Source organism: Macrobrachium nipponense, chromosome 35 (assembly GCF_015104395.2).
Source record: "Macrobrachium nipponense isolate FS-2020 chromosome 35, ASM1510439v2, whole genome shotgun sequence".
Classification (NCBI taxonomy): domain Eukaryota; kingdom Metazoa; phylum Arthropoda; class Malacostraca; order Decapoda; family Palaemonidae; genus Macrobrachium; species Macrobrachium nipponense.
The window spans coordinates 31846969-31865234 of NC_061096.1; the positions used below are offsets into that span (position 1 = coordinate 31846969).

The window sequence follows — 18266 nt, forward strand, 5'->3', positions numbered from 1 at the left end:
TGTTGTATACAGCACTAAACTTGTGAGAGTATTTTCTCATGGGGGTCATTAGCAATTCAGCTATTAAAAGTTTGAAGGTGACAGTGACCACAATCTTATCTATTCTCTGGAACCAAACACTTATACAGATACTTTGTATTACAGGTAAACCAATTCATTTAATAAACATTTCACCTCAACAACCTTCACATCAGAAAACTGTAAAAAATAATCTAAGATCCAAATACTGAGCGCATTTACTATTTACATTTTTTCTTGTAACGTTTTGTGTTGAACTATTTACAACAATAAGAAATTCTTAAAGATTCTGAAGGCTTTATACATAACTTCCAAGCATTTGGCAAATGAATGTATCCTATTTCCAACACTATCATTAAAAAATATGTCACTACTAAAAAAACTAAGCATTTGAACTTTTTATTTCTTTTGTCTTTCTTAACTGCACTTCAACTATCAGGAATTTCCATAGCTTAATTTACACACAAGTTAGAAAATGAAAATGTTATTCCTTGGGTCTGATTTGCAAGGACTATTTGCATTTACATACAAAAAAAATGGCTACTGTACTTACTGAGTTCCATAACTTTTCTTAATCTCTTCTCAAGTTTGGCTGCTTGCTCATCAATTTGTTGCTGTTCTCTCTCCAATGACTCTAACTCATTCTGAAGATATCGACTGGACTCACAGGTTTGCTGCAAATGACAAAAGCAATGTATCTTTTAAAACAAGCCTGTCTATTAAAATTTCACTAATGCCATTATGCTTAATAAGTGGCGAGGTTATTGTCTAGAAATATTTATCTTAATTTCTGTGGAGGTAAAACAAATTTGATTATTGTTCTAATCTCTGATGTGATGTAGAAGTATTAGGAAAAGTTATAAGATTGTCATTTTTATGAATAAGTGTGCTTCTGTGATACAATAATTATCTTATGATTATACAGTGTTAATCTACCACAGTTATTTCATGATACTGAAAGAAAATATACAGAAAATATCTATTTAGCACATTAATGTTACTTCTAATTCTGCCTAAAGTGTTAATAACACACAGACTTTGACCACCCCAATTTACATAATAAAGTGAGATAGCTCAGATTTCCACCTCTTTCTTGGATATGACACTGCAGAAGTAACATCTACACTAATGATATTTTTGGGAATTTAAAGATATCAGGTACAAAAAATATATTTTTATTATTAATACTGTACTACAGAATATCCTTACCTTGTCCGGAGAAGCTCTGGGAGAATTTGATGAATTTTCTTTTTCTGGAGACATTCTATCCATGATGTTTTTAAATGATTGTAATCTAGGTGCTCTAACTTCTCTAACTCCTTCACTAGAACTTACTGGAGTCCCTCCTACATTTCGACTCGAAGCTAACGATACTGCTGATTGTACTTCTGAAGGTGATGTTGTGGTAAAGGCAGATGGTGCTAATGAGGTGTTAACTACTCCTATGGAACTACTACTGCTATTAGGTACTTTGGAGTCATCACTAATAGCTGAAGAGATAATGTTTCCATTTTCCTGTAAGAAAGTAAAATATCACATAAAATTTGCCCTTTAAAACATGCACTCACATATGACTGATTTTCAATAGTTATCCCAAAATATTTCAGAATCCACTTCCTGTTATATTAACACTTCAGTCATAAAACCCACAAATAATTAAAAAATTCCAAAAGAAAGTTCATGGTTTAGAATTTTCTGCCCAATGTTTCTGAAAATAAACTTTACTAAAGTTAAGTTTACTGAGAATGAAAGGGAACATTTCAGGATCAGTTCCTGAAAAACTTAATAACCACATGATCTTAAACATAATCATGAAGGTAAAAGATCAAATTTCATTTGTGCCCAAGAAGTTCCATATGTAAAAGTTAAAATGATTCTGTTTCTCCCTTGAACACTTATCACATAATGAGATTTACAATTTGCATATTACCTCATTGCAAGATATTGAGAAATGTTCCATTCATACATTGAAAAGTAAATTACTGTACAGTTATTATTTAGCAATAATAATTTAGTAGTCAAGCAAGAGATATAACAGTTCCTTTTAATCTAAAAATACCGAGGCCAGATCCAAATTTGTATCTTCAGATCCAGCAGAGCAACACTCAGTAACTCCAACTCAAATCAATATATCCATATACTTATACTGCACAACACTTTTACAGTATTATTTACTATTCTTTAAAATAAAACCTTACCTCTGTGATGTGTACAGGATGATGATCTTTTCTTTCATCACTATCATCTGCAAGTAAAAGAAACAGGAATTATGAGTTAGATTAAAAAATATATTCTATGAAAGAGTGAATATCAATAAAAGAATGGCAGACTTATTAAAATTCGTTTTACACACATGTAAACACACCCAAAATAATGAATAAAGAGACCTGGTAACCATTTTCTCAACAGAATATGAAAGTACTAAAAGGTAAATACGGGAACATTAGGGACACAACGTAAGAATTTGGCTACAACTCCTCTGCATGATTCAAAAAGCTTCTCAGCTAAAATCCACACACAATGGCACAGTACTTGTCTTGCACATTTGTAAATACATATCATATATATTACCTATGCACATCCCCCTGTATACAGCAAGAACTGTAAATAATTTTTTGTTACCCAAAATATACCTAAAACAATGTAAAAGCTATGCAAATTCAACAGCTGTTAAACTTATTTAAGGTACTATTTGTAATAACATAAAAGTGTTTACACACTTATTACTGACGCAACCATCATAATCCTAACGAACTTGTACATAGTCCATGCCATGACAACAAAAACATCATAATTTTCTTTTGTTTAAGAATGGCAAATTGCTGTTGAATTATATGAAAAAAAAAACTGTGAACATAAAATTACTGCAAATACAGTAGGAATATGAAATGATAGTGAACAACCCACACACTATATATATATATCTCTCTCTCTTTTTAATCTGTGTAAATGTGAACTAAACTGAATTTTTCTACAGATGTAACAAACCTAAAATTAAATATCATTGAAGGCTAGAATTTATAAAAACTTTTTAAATCATGATATCCTAATGGTACATATGTCTTACTATTTTCATTTTTGTACAAATAATGATTCTAAGTGTGAACATTCAGATTCAGTGATTCTGTTATATTAAATGTAACGCTTTCACTGAGAGATGTAGCAAACTGATGATTATTGCAATGCAACTTTACACTCACATGGTCAGGATTACAAAAACTTGTCCTCACTTCCATTACAGTGCTATGTTAGCTAATGAAATGCAGGCATTTTCTGCTGTCATGTGCATTACACCCAAAAAACATGAGATACTTTCAGTAAGAAAAAAAATTATATTGTAAACTCAAGAATCATGAAAGCAAATAATTCAACATACAATCCATGTACAACAGAAACTTCTCAATTGGACTTTGGTCCCTTTATTACTGTTAACCAACCAGATCAATACTAAATAACAACCAAACTTACCATGTGCGTGGTCCCGTACATGAGGATGGGCAGTGGTTTGTAGCGTGGAAGGCGAAACTACCCCTTGTTTTGCTTCCGCAATCAATCTTCTTGCTCTTTCTCTTAATTGAGCTTGTCTTTCTTCCTCTTCCTGAAAGTTATAAGATTTAGATTTATACCATTTACAGTATTCAAATCAGTCAACACAAAAGAAATTAACAATATAACTAGAAATACCCATACAGCCTTTTACTTCTCTCCAAGGAACGTTACTTTTTATGCTGGAAAAATGCAAAATGCTTTTAAAATTACAAAAATAAATGAATAACAAACAAAGCAGTTTGCAGTAAAGATCCAGATCTATAAATGATTACAGCTTACAATGGAATTTATATATCCATGTCTATATATAAAGGAAAGATACAATGTGAACAACATAACTTCTACTGTACCTTTGATAAAGATCTCTGTGGGGCAGGATGGTTCTGAATTGCTTCTCTTCTCGCTTGTTCCAAAAGGTGCCTTGCTCGTTCCTTCAGTTCTTCATGTCTGGATGAAGGGCGCTGCAGTAAAATGTAAAAATTAATACCATTAAGTCAAAATAATAGAACTACATACATAAAAATCTAAGCTATTATTACCAAAACTTCCTTCTGACCATGATTATTTATGTTTGATAACAGGGCTCTACGCAGTACTTCATACCAGTAACTGTACAGTACATGAATATCAGTACATTTATTCTATGCAAAAAAAAGTCTATGATGGGTAGCATACTGCAGGCAGTTAACTGTGCAATACAATTCTTACCAGAATTGATACATAACAAGAAAACAGTATATATTTCCTATGAGGATGGAGCCATAAGATAAATAAAAAATCAGCTTAATAAGACATCTCGAAACATGTTCTGGGTAACCAAGAAAACTGAATGAACTATATGCTGAAAGGTTCTCTATTACATAAAAGCCTTAACCTATGAAATTTAAAAATTGTTCACTGTTGAATCATAAGAATTGCTGCTAAAAATCAATACATCATAATATATAATTGTGACAATTAAAAAGCAACATGCTGCTCATGATTGATTCATCAGCCAGAAAATAATGACACAGCAAGGAGTTATGTAGTGAAAGTTCACAACAAAGATGAAAATATATTGTGCGTGTAATAACATCTACTTATCAGGACAATAGTCCAAATTCATGAAGTATGATAAAGCTTACACTACATGACCCATGACCAAGTCTCTCTGAAATCGAAGACATTCAAAAAGTCTGGTGCATTAGTGTATTAGTTAATAAATAGCAACAACAAAAATGAGGTTAGTGATGTAAAATAGCAAGAGCAACAGCTGACCTGCAATAAAATTTCATATCCTGTACATCAAAACTATTTGAGCAAAAGTTTAAATAAAAACCTTTCTCAGCAAAACTCCAGTTGTTTCCATTCATATTCCATGACCCATAAAGGTGTGGCAATGAATGTCGCACTGTATTTATGGACAAACCATTCATATTTGGAAACCATGGATGAGAACAAACTAGAGAAGTTGCCTGAAAAAACTTACCAACTGCCTGAGTAATTTTCTTTTGATAGAAAAGCAATCAAATCAGGGAAATCAATACTTGACAGAAGTGTTATAGGGCCTAAACATTCCTCCTTATATCTAACATGATATAATAAATTTAATGTTAAAAATTGTGGTAAGAGAACTGCAAATGAGAGTGGTGTGTACGAGTCCTTGTTTAATCATCTTTGTTTGAGAAAGAAAAGAAACTCCTTAAATCATGACTTTCCTCAAAATCAATTGAAAAGCTCTTGTTCTCACGGAAACTCTATCCTTACACTCACCAAAGTCAAGTGGGGTAGCTACGAATTTATATATAATCCCTAATATGACAGCCTCACAAAACTACTCAACCTATTTGCTTAGCCTGAAACAGCCTGAATTTTCTAGCCTTTCTTGTAAAACAATGTCAGTTACAACCTGCCCAACTAAAAGATACCTGAACCAGTCAATTTCTATTATTGTATCAAAAACCGCTGAATAGAGTTTAAACATTGCACTCCCTTTTTAATGATAAACAATGTACATTATGATACATTTACCCAAAAACCGACCTAAATCATAGCTTTCGAACTAATTGTCACCAACTGTTCATAAAGCAGTAACACCCTAAATCTATTCCCTAGCATTTGAGAAAAATCATTTTAATTCATCATAAAGTGCATGTACCTACAAAACCCACTTTACCAGGATTGCCTTTTGTAAAGTACTGTACTACTTGTAATAAAAATAAATAAAGAATTGCAAAGTAATCGATAATGTTATGATGACAATTATACAAAAAGTTAAAGAATTAAATTCAAGCAACACTGGGATAATACATATTTTTACTACAACTGTCTTATCTCTGTACTAAGGTACCTGTACAAAACTTATGCTGACAAATAAAGGAAGGATAAAATATTAAGCAACCAAAATGTCACAAACATGAAAAACTAAGACTAACTCTTCAATAACCAAGTGATATATAGACTTGTATAAAAAAGGAGACAACGAAAATTTCTAAAGGAAGTGAAAAATCATGAGCATCTTAAGAATAAACAGAAAAATCCTCTGTTCAAGTCACATTCTACAAAATAATACTTCCTTACAATGTTAAATCCCTAGGTAAATAATCAAACTAATAAACTGATTCAGAAAATTTAAAATGAAAAAAAGACAAGTAGAAGATTCACCGAGTTTGTTTAAAATAGTATAAAAACTGAAAATAGAATTTTTGAGTGGTAACTACTCACTTAATAACACTCCAACAAATTCTGTCTGTTACCTTTTGGAAAATACATCCTTAAACTTAGGATGCTTTTAGTCCACTTGTTAAGCAGACACAAAATCTCACAAATTTTCACCTATTACAAACTTGATAATTAGACCAATCAACAGCACACCAAATAATTTTAAGTATCCTAGAGAAGAATGACAACTATGTCATATATAATGGACATGAATATTGCTTGACATGGCATAATAAGTCCACAAATAGTGATACACCCAAAGAAACTTGACATTCATGAAGATCTACATATTTTCTAAAGGATATATGTACCAAATTTACTGGTACAGCCTTTACTAATTGGTAAGTAACTGGCCTTGAGATACTGAAACTATCGGGGTTCCAAGCACTGTATTACCCTTACCTATCACAAGCAAGAACCATCAGAGAAAAATCCCTTTTATATCTATCATGCAATTCTTAACAAGATGCCTATGGTATAACAATAGCTTTGAGAATCAACAACCAAAGTTTGTCTTCGTGATCCCCTTTGCTATCCGAAAGCTAAAGGTCCTTGATGTGCCTCCTCCAATGATTTCTATCAGAACAAAGTGCATCCTCTACTAAATCATTCTTTACCAAATCCTCTATCACTTTATTGCACCATCTGGATCCCTCTTGGCCTTCTGCCCTTCACTGGCTCCAACCAAGCCCTTTTCACTCCTTCCCTCCTTCCCCATCACTCATCCTTGGCACATACACATGCCAACTCAATCTTAACTCCCTTATACAAATAATCTTTACCACCAGGTTCTAATTTCTTCATTTTCCAACCTCTCATGCAATGGGAACCAGAAAATTCACATAATCATTCCTAAATCTGTTCACTCCACCTTCTATTCCTCCTTCCCATTCATTGGCCAAGTTTCTAAAGAATACATTATGACTGGTCTGATTACAGTGCCATACATCTTTATTTTCAGTACACTTGGCATTCTACTCCTGCTACCTCCCTCTATTTCACCCCAGCTGCTTTTACCACACATTCAACCTCAGCTTCACAACCTTCCACCCAGCTTAAAGAAAATCCGAAATATTTTAAATTCTCTACTTGCTTTAAATCAAGGCCTCTTCTATCATGTATACATTAGCTATTACCTCCCTGCCACATTTGCCCTCTTACCTTCCTTGTAATTCTTTTTCAGTCTTTGCTCTAATCACCTAATCACCTGCACATAACAGTCCCTGGAGGTTTTCATTCCTTATCCATTCACTCAATGCATTCATAATCAGTACAACCAGAAATGGGCCAACTTCCAATCCCTAATGTAAACCAACACTAACTTCAAACATTTCTCTTGAACCAGTGGCTGCTATTACAAGTATCCTTACTCTTTTGTTTATAATGTCAACTAGCCTACCTAACTTTTCTGGCTCTTCCCTCTTTCTTAAGCAAACAACTTTTCTAGGTCTATAAATGAGCTTGTAATTACCTTCCAGCCTTTTTTTCTATTACTATCTTATTATAAAGACAATGTCAACTGTAGCTCTACCTCTAATGAAACCAAATTTCTCATTCATTGCAACTGAAACATAGAGGTGCCGTTCTGCTACTTTTACATCTACTGTATTCAATCAATATCTCTGCATAAACTTAAATCTTCTACTTTGATACAGAGACTGCTCATACAGTATAAAAAACCATCCATGAATATGTGATCCAGTAATTAATATTGGAAAGAGACTGTGAAACTGTTCAATCATATTCAAGAGTCCTCATAATTTTAGTATTATCAAAAAGAACCTCCATGAAAGAGGGACACTGCAATACACAGGCATTATTAATATTTCGTTTTGCTAAAACAAACTCTTGCCCAATACTAGCACCTATGATAATACAACAAATATATAACCCACATAAATGCGCAAGATGCAACAGACCACAAAGACCGATAGCTACTCTCACGACACCTTAAAATTATGTATCTGTGCTGATAAGCTTTATACGTACTGTATATCTGTCCCACTTACATAGAAGTGGCAGCAAGAGGGTTAAGTAGCAAAATTGAATACTGTAGCATTACAGTATATCATTAGAGTTTCATAACACAGACAGCAAATAAATTAAAATTAAACTCAACACACTCTATGTAATACGGTACAGTAGATGGATTTCAGATTCAGCAAAAAGCATACTCCTATAAGAGGTTCCAATGCATCAAGGTTTACAGACACAAGCAAACTTACCATTGTGATTCTCTAGGTCTTATAAGTATATATCTTTTCCCTGTCATAAATATCCTATAGAACAAAAATAAATAGGCTCAAAACTACGGTACCAATAGTAAACATACTTGATCTAATTATGGTATATAATTACCCATCGGGAAAGCTCTGCACACCTTGTTACTCAATGTCAGTTCTGTACAAAAACTTAAGGCAAATATTAAGCTGAACTGCTCAAGAAAAAATTAGTCACTAGGTCTTTAAGTTGGCATATAAAACACAAATCTGGTGAAATTACCAAAAAATACATTTAGTAACTGTAATAATAATCACAAAAAGCATGCACTGGCAGGCATTAGTATTCTGTAAAAAACGATTTTAAAGGAACAATTAAGCAAAAGAAAAAGCAACTATAATTTTTTGCCAAAACTCTCCAGTAAGACTGGCAGAAATGGGCGCAGCATACAGCACTCTGGAGTACACACAACAACAAGCCAACTTGCAGAACCTTGGTCAGCAGAAGACGGAGTGCTTCTCTATTTTGCTCTTCAAGAACTGAAATCTCTGCAACTTGTGCAAACATTCTGATATCCTCTCTTTCCTGAAGATCCAAATCCCCCCAGAGAAGGTTCTCATAATCTTGCTCAGCTGACTCCTCTTTCCCAGTATCTGTATTTCTAGTATTTACTTCAGGAAGCCTTAAAGGCTCCATAAAATGAGATTGATAATTTGATATATTTTCTGGTGAGGTAGCAGGCATGCACACCAACTCTGATGGCGGTTGAGTTTTTGGTCTAGCACCTTTTTCTAGGTGAGAGCAGGAAGCTGTACTGAAATCTGATTCAGTCATATTAATAAGTTCACTACTTGTCATCGATTTTGGAACATTTATTTCCTTACTTCCATCACTGTCTTTTAATGTTTTGATAGTTGCCTGATGACTGCTTTCTGAGGTTACATCTTTAGATTCTGCAACATCTATACCTTCAGTCACTGCACTAGCCTCAGCTCTCTTATCCCCTGGAGTCTGTCCATAAAAGAAAAGATTATAAAGTCCTTTAGTTGTATGCCTTATTCCATCCATCAACCATCCCCTTTCTACGGACATGTCCTGTTTCAGTTGCTGTTCTTCTTTTTCAGTTGACTTTTTCAAAGAACATGCATCCTGCATCATACTCACATCCCCCTCTAACCTTCTTTTGTGTTCTAATCTCTTGCTATGAAATTTTGGTGACAACTTCCCCATCACTGAACAATCTGTCTCAAGCTCCAGTTCCATCTCACCAAACTCAAACTCACTATCAAAAGCCTCGCCTTCTTCATCAACATCTTCAAGGTCTTTCAGCCAGTCTTCCTCTTCCTCTTCCATAGGAAGCAGAAAATCTGTTCCATCAAATGCAGAATCTGGTGAACAACTCAAAAAGTAGATCTTGTCATCTATGTCATTTTCCTTTCTGAACATATTGCAAATTTCCTTCTCTTCCTTAGAATAATTCAATTTTGGTATTGGCACTGACCCCGGTTCTACAACAGCTTTATCTTCAGTATAAAGTGAAAAATTAGCAATGGCACCAATGTTACCATAATTCCTCCTACCTTTCATAATACTTGCCCAATACTGAAGAACTGCAGAATTATCAATTGATTCAACATCTTTGGCATCTTTAAAACTACCACAATCTGCAGACAGATCCTGAGATAACAAGGATACACTTAATGGTGGTGTTGATTTCAGGAATGCTGAATAAGAAGGAATGCCAGATTCCATGACTCTGTGTTTCGATGGACAAAATGAATCATCTGTTATATCAAATTCATGTACATGAGTGGTACCTGTACCATAATCCATATATAAAGTCTTGCCCTGGTCAACCATCATATCACCAGAAGTTAATAATTCTTCAGAAAATATGTCTGACAGGTTTCCTCTCTCTCTATCTGATATAGTATCAGGGCAATAAGTATCACTAAAATTAACCACAACATTCTCAGAGGATCCACAGGTAGAATAAGTCTTACTGAGAGCAAACTGGTCAGTAATATCTTTGTTATTTTTATCATCTATACTCTCAGAAATATTCTCTTGAATATTGGAGTCAGATGTGGCAAGGTCTGGAATAGAGTCAAATGAATCAAGGTTTGGAATGTCTTCAAGGTCTGGATTACTTTCCAAAATATCAAGTTTACTGAGATCCACTACAGTCAGCTGCGATGGTTCAACACTTTGCACAGCAAGTACCACATCAGGGAGAGTGCATTCTTGCCGGCTATCATATTCTGGAGCTAGTAAAAAAGTCTCCTCTTCAGCTGCTGTAAAAACAAGAGGAATACTTTCTGAAACCTGTGTGCTAGCTTCACTACCACACACATGGGTATTCTCATTAGCAGTACATACAGTGGCTTGTTTATCCTCATTACTTTCTTTAACATGATTCACGTACATATCTTCATTCATGTAAAAGTCAGGCATAGTATAAACCACTTCCTCCTCAACAAAAGCATGAATAAAGGGTTCTTTTTCTACTCTTTTAACTTTTGCCTGTACTCGTTCTGGCAGCTGGGACTGCTTATTACTCATTACAAATACATCAATGAATTCCTGCGTTGCTTCTTCTGCAGATGCATACATTAGTGCCCTGAGCATTTCCTCTTCTGCCAAAGAACAAACAGGAATACCTTCCATATCACTTGTGTAATCAGATTCATCTTCATCCCTTTCAGCAGTGTTTAAGTAGTTTCCACGTTCATAGATCTTTTCACATTCTTGAACAGCTCTATCAGTCTCTGTCTGTAGTGGCTTATCAATGTCCGGTACAAATTCATCACTAGGCGCATGAATCAGAATCTGTGGAATATCTAATGAACAAGGATCATTTAAACTTGTCTTCTCTCCAATCAAAATGGTATTCTTGTCATCATAACTCTGCAAAATCCCACATTCTAGCTCAACAGCTGGTTTTTCACTGGCAATTTCTGGTGGTTCTATAAATGTTACACCATTGTCTAGTTCTGGCAGGGATGTCATGTCCTGGGCTACAGATTCCAACTCGAATCTTTCTACTCTCTCTAAAGCATGCAGCACATTTAGGCCATTCTCAGATAATACAACATCTTTTACCATTTTGTTCTTAGAACTGTTGTTATTCACAGAAAGATCTTCCATATGATCTACTAAAAGATTTTCATCAGTAACAATTTTTTCTTCTTTTTCACATGAAGTTATGAGGCTTTCACAACTTTTGTATGTATTATCTGCACTGTGGCATTCATCTAAATCAATCCCCTTTTTCACAGGACCTTCCCTATTACTCAATAAATGGGATGAAAGGGTTAAATTTTTGGGGAGAGAATTATCCACAAAATCTGAGGGTGGTAAAGGAATAGATATCAAAATTTCTGTTGTGCATATACTGATATCTGTTTCAGTTAACACACATCTGTGGAAATCAGCAGACCCTTCAGATTCAGAAATATTGTAAAAACCATAAACAGGCGTTAGCTTGGAAACACTGAAATCTTGTAAAAATGTTAGTTCCAGAATTTCTGCTTCTAAACATTCATTTATGGCACCTAAAATATACTGAGGATAAATTGACTTAGACTCTACTTGAGGTAATTCACTAGCATATTCTTGCAAGAATTCTTCGTATAAATCTTGCAAGGGGGGACTATACATATATACTTTAATATCTTTATTCAAGAAAGCAATCCCTTTGTAATCAATTTCAAATCGACATAGAGCGTATTCAAAGTTATGCTTCAAAACTGGAATCACTGAATAAGTATCCAACAAGAATGGTTTAGTTATGATATTAGTCAGAAAAGCACTAGGTGTGACATCTGTATACCTAGTGTTAAAAAGTTCATGATTGCCAATGTCTAGTTTAAATATTCTATCAAACCTCATTGGTTTCTGCATGACATCTTCTGCGGGACCCAATATCACAAGTTCATTTTTCTCAACTAAAGAAGGTAGAGAATCTTGGGAAGGTTTATCATTGTCAGCATTATTCTCATGGCCAAGAAACTCTTCAACAATCTTCACAAAGGAATCTTCATCCGAACCAACAGATGACTTATCTCCATCATCTCCAAATGGCCTTACACTAGCATAGACTTTAAATTCTTCATCACAATCTTCATCATCAAATGGCATGTTCTCATTATTTTTTTCAAACTTAACTGGTCCAAACCAAACATTCTCATAATCTTTACCACTTGCTCGCTTTTCTCTCTTCTCAGGTTGAACGGTGCTTTCAGTAACTCTCTCTTGAGACTCGCTACTAAAATTCCGTAAACCCTGATCATCAAATGACACCCAAGACTTCATGGCTTCTCTTAGTTTTTCTGAAGGGGTGCCTACAATGGAGTCTCCAACTTCACTTTCTACCTTTGAATTTTCTACCTGTCTCAAGGTGGCAGGGAAAGGAGTTGTAGGTTTCATGTCACCACTTCTAGGTTCTTCTCCACTCGAAATCTGGAATTCTTCAATTTTACTGTTATCTTCATTCTTACAATCATCACCCCTGTGACCTTTATCCATAACATTAGCATTACTATGCTGCAAATCTGTATTAGTAACTTGATGCGCTAAACCATCACCAATTTCTTCTTTAGTTGTGTCCTCTGTTCTGGTTTTTAGAAAAACATCAGTGTTGCTCTTCTTTTCTGAATCTCCTGGTTCTGACTGTATGGAAGCACCCTGAGTGTTGTTATCACATCTTTCATCACTTGCAACTACATTCTTAGTGCCCCAGTCAACATCTTCAAATTTTGCCCATGGAGACATAACAAAATCCTTTGGTAGTGTCTGAGACTGGTTTCCCCATGCAAATGTCTGACTAGTATTTTCACCTTTTTTATCATCTTCATCACCAGTGGCATTTGAAAAGTAGCTATCTTCCATTGATGAACACGAAAAAAATCCTGTGTCTCTATCATTTTCTAACTTACCAACAGTTTTTGTGTCAACAATGGTCTGGTCCAGGGAACCTTTGACACTTTTGCCATTATCTTTATCAAGTGCATTATTTGTGCTCAAATTAGTTTTAGGTACACTTGTTTTATCTTTGGGTAAGTCTTTTGTTTTGGGTACATCTGTTTTACCTTTGGTTAAATCTTTAAATTTCTTTACATCTACCTTAGATTTAGCTGGCTCAGACCTGAAGGCTAAATTTAAAACAGGCTTCTGATTTTCATGTTTGCTCACCAGCTGTGTTTCCTTTGGTACAGAATTTCTACTACTAACACCAACTGTTTTGAGTTTCATGTCTTTATTATTCTTACTAAGTGATTTTGTTATAGAATCAGATTTAGTATTTGTGGATTTGGTTCTTGGAAGAGAATTATTCTTTAATTTTTCTCTAAAGTTGGAAAAAGATTTAGTGCTTTTAGATTTTAAAGATCCTTGATTTTCGGTCTGATTTGGAAGAACAAGACTTCTGACTTTTGAATCAGGTGAAACAGAGGCTTTCTTGGATTCTCCCTTCAAGAATAATCTGACTTTGGATCTAGTGGGACTTGAGACAGAATCTTTATTACCTAATCGGGCATATGTTATATCACTTGCTTCAGGACTTTCACTCCTCATGGGGGTGATTACTCTTCGGCTATCTACTTGGCATTTCGGATCAACTTTATAGACAGTTCGGGGACTTGAAGAGCCCTTAATGCTTTCACTGTTAACAGGTTTCGTAAGAGGGCTAACTGGGCTTGTGACAGATCTTTTCTTTGAGGTCAGAACTTGATTCTGTAATCGACTGCCACTTCCTCTCAAGCCTTCCAAAGGTGGAGGGTTTAGCTACAAAGGAAGAAAATAAAGAAGAAAAAAGAAATCCAGAAATAAGACAGGTGATTGGAAGATTTTACACTGATCTCACTAAAAGTAGCCTATGTAACTGCCAACTTTTTAAATACTGAACTCTCCAGAACTTCAAAAAAGATAATCTCAAATGGAAGACAGAGATTTATAGATGTGGTAAAAAAAATAGCCTAAGGCATGCTTTACTCTGATGACGACGTTAGCAAACACTTCTCTTTCTACTGTACAGTTCTGTTGCAAGTCTCTAAGATACGGTATCCATCCAAAAAGCACAACTGAACTCAAGCCATCATTATACTTGAAGCTGGATAACCCTATAGTGCATATTATGAGATATGACATTATAGCTGTGATTGTCAGAGAGGAATGAAAGATACTGCATTCATGATACATAGAAAGCTCTAAGTTAAGTGTGGTGTGGTAACTGACTGCAAGTTGAAAGCATATAATAAATAGAACAGTATTACACATAATTCTAAAAAGCTCATTCCATGTTACATCTTGTGGGTAGAACAGGCTTGTGAGAGAGCTTAGTGGTTCTTGGTGTGCAGTGTCATTCCTTTCATGAGTAGCAGCAGAGTGCCACAAATCGTGACAGCTCACCTTCTTAAGGGGACTTTGTCTCTCTCTCATCACCACCTGATCCCGTCGGGTGGGGGAAAGGTCGAGGAGTCCAGGGACTTCCTGAACAATGGATCCCAACCGGGAATCAACTGGGGACCCCTCCTGAGGTCCGGTGATTGTCCCGTTTCCAGACCCAGTCTGACCACCGCAGACAGACATTTCCCACAGTTAGTTTTATGCACCAACACCATTATACAATATAATGAGAAGGTTTAGAGAGTGTCCCAGTAATGTAGTACATAAAAATTATCATGACAGAAAGACAAGGAAGAAGCATGGATAGCCTAGAATTGGAAACAAAACAAACAGTCATAACACCTGAATTTTTTCCTTTTAACCCACTCTAACTCTCCTGAAAAAATTAACAAACATTCAAAACAACAAATAATCCATTAGGTAGCTTAATAAACAAGTCACAAATGACATATCAAGTAATTATAGCACAACTAAAATACAGTTCAGTTAGTGCCAAAGATATTTGCACTACTTCACTAACTTCACTGCAATATGATTAAAAGGTTGTTTGGTTAGTATTATTTGCAAAGAATATACCATTTAAAATACGCCCTCAATTTCTCTTTAGCTATTCAGCTATCTTTCATTTATCAAAATCATCCAAGGAAAAACTCTGATAGAAGAATGTAAACTTACTTATCAAATAAACAATTATTTGGGCAATTATTAACTATAACAACACTGCTGTCACCTAAGAGTTTGCTGACAAATTAAAAACCATGCAGTACTTTACTCCACATCACATGAGATAAGTGAAAGCACACTTTGAGGCTTGTAGTAGTAAACCTGTTCATAAACAATCATTTCCAAGACATAATACTCAAAAGAATATTCTAATTTAATTTAACACTGACTCTACCACAAAAAAGTTCTAACACTGGAGTAGGATATGCCCATAATACCCAAATTGTATATGAAGATCAAACAGGAAAGAAAGGGAGGCAGACCATACTGCAGAGTAAAGAGAGACCTTAGAGGGGGAAGAACACTTTTGTTACCTTAGGAAGACGCTGGATTGTCAAGATGGTAAAAAGATGGTGAGAAGAAAAAGAATACAAGAAACTAGATAAAATGAATAAGAGATGGGTAAACTACTGGTAAAGAAGAGTAAAATTGTCCCTTGATTTTTCAAGGATTTTAATTTTTATTATGTAACTTGTTTTTTCTATGGATAATTAAATGGAATATATCTAGTTTTGTAACAGTGTGTAAACCAGAAAATGACTCGTGTAAGCAAGACATTGTTTAGCAGGCCACGCAAACAGATCAAGTAAATATGAGCCTATTTTATCATTAACCTATACATAAATCTACTAAAAAATGTGAAATTGTGAAAATACACAAATCACAGCTCATGACTGCTAAGTCAAGCAAAGTGGAAACAGATGCCGCAAGAAACATATGCGCACAACAAACTAGTGCATCCTGATGTGACCAATTCATTGTTTACTGTCATAAATTACCACATTCATTACAGATTATGGATAATAAATATAGTTTACAAGTCAATAGCAATTTTGTTACGTGACAGGGTATACATAACAGCAAATTTTCATATAAAGTACCACAAAATCTTGCTACCTACCATATTTTGTAAAATATCTTTTAATTCTACGTGTAAAATACATGTATGATTTATGGTACACAATAAAACAAACACAGAATTTCCTCACGTCTCATTCATTTTCTGCCTGGGCTCTACCTTACATTAAGTCTCTCATTCACACACACAAGCTACTCTGTATTGTTGATACCGTAATGTTAATCATGATACCCCTGGCTAAATGAAGTTAAGCAATCAACTACATGTTAAAATCTTTTGTCTTTCTAAATATCTCTCTCTTTCGGTGTTAGTATTCATTTCTGAGGCTTTATTTCTTTTATCAAATTTCAGCGGTGCAACAAGTTATTACCATCATGAACCATATATCTTGGGGTCTATGATATAAGTAATGGTAATAAGAAGCATCCCTGTTACCATAGCCTAAAATGAATCACTGTGCATGCTTGTTTAGGCATTTAGTTCTAATACCGTACTTTTTATTATACTCGGTTCAAAAGCCGCAACAACTTTGTTCCTATAACGAACCATACATCTGTTAATAATACTGTAAATAGGAAAGACAAATGTTTTGGAGTTTGTATAAATATTTTCAAACCTTGTTCAGAACAACCACAAAATTAGAAATCTGATTCTGTATCCTGGTTAAACTCCTTAGTAATAATAATCTAAAAGCACATAATCATTATTACATCAAGTCACACTTCTACACCCATGGGGTTCATTCAGAAGACTTGTTCTCAAGAGAAAGGAGAAAATGAAAGCAGGCAAAGTTAAAGGTTTACATGTGGATGAAGGCTGAAAGCAATGCAGCTGAGAGTCAAAGAAATAATGCAAAAGCTTTTAGAACAGTCTACATCATGCCACATAAGGCACACTGTTAGTGGTAGCCCTTCAACAGTTATATGTAGAGTAACAACTGGATATTATATTGTTATATCTGCATTGCAATGAAGGTGACTGCAGACCCTATAAATAGAGAAAATAGTAAACAAACAATTTTAAAAGCAAATGAAGGAAAGCTGTTTTGAAAGGTAACTGACATATTACATTTTAAAAAAGCTTTCATTCATTTCATAGAAGATGGAATGACTTGACTTCAAATACCACAATTCTAGTGAACAACCCGAATTAAATGAAATCAGAGACTCTAATAAAACAATAATATAGCTATCACAGCATCTACCTGGTCTTCTTAATACACTGAAGGGAAAAAGCTTACTAACATACTGAAAATTCAGTATAATTACCATATAATAAACATAAGGACACTCTCTGTAACCTTTATAATTTGCTCTCAAGCTGTTAAAAATTACATTTTAGTGACAAGCTACAAAAATATTTGTAACATTTACATGATACAAAAACAAATGTATAGGACTAGTATATATGAAAATCAGAATATACCCTACTGTAAGCATTAGATGTAATAGAATTCTAAATGAAAAAGGTTTTCATGGGACAAGAGCACAAGGATTATGACAAACCACTTTAGACAAAGAACTCTATGCTGATCACCTTTAATGCTTCAAATAAAAACACAGAAGACTCACAGTTTACCAAATAAATGCTTAAAGGTGAATCAAATCCATAAACATTGACCCAAAAAAATTTTTTTCTTGGTAAATGTGCACATTATGAGAATAAGGTGCCAATAATTAAAGAACAAATATTTTGTTCACTACAAACCCAATGTTTTAATTTAGCCTCAATTTGTGAGTAAACACAAAATCCCAGATACTTCACTTTACTGTGAAAAAAAAGGAATATTAAC

The 18266-nt window shown here is 34.5% G+C and overlaps 1 protein-coding gene across 1 annotated transcript in view; it reads right to left on the reverse strand.

Annotated features, from left to right (window-relative positions):
- Positions 1 to 18266, reverse strand: part of LOC135208552 (uncharacterized) — a 238518-nt gene that overhangs the window by 170446 nt on the left and 49806 nt on the right. The window contains exons 8-14 of the mRNA XM_064240864.1: positions 14896 to 15054; positions 8980 to 14271; positions 3918 to 4028; positions 3487 to 3616; positions 2217 to 2263; positions 1228 to 1533; positions 572 to 692 (exon numbers count right to left, since the gene is read on the reverse strand). Coding sequence (XP_064096934.1) covers positions 572 to 692; positions 1228 to 1533; positions 2217 to 2263; positions 3487 to 3616; positions 3918 to 4028; positions 8980 to 14271; positions 14896 to 15054 — 6166 coding nt within the window. The remainder of the gene's footprint in view (positions 1 to 571; positions 693 to 1227; positions 1534 to 2216; positions 2264 to 3486; positions 3617 to 3917; positions 4029 to 8979; positions 14272 to 14895; positions 15055 to 18266) is intronic.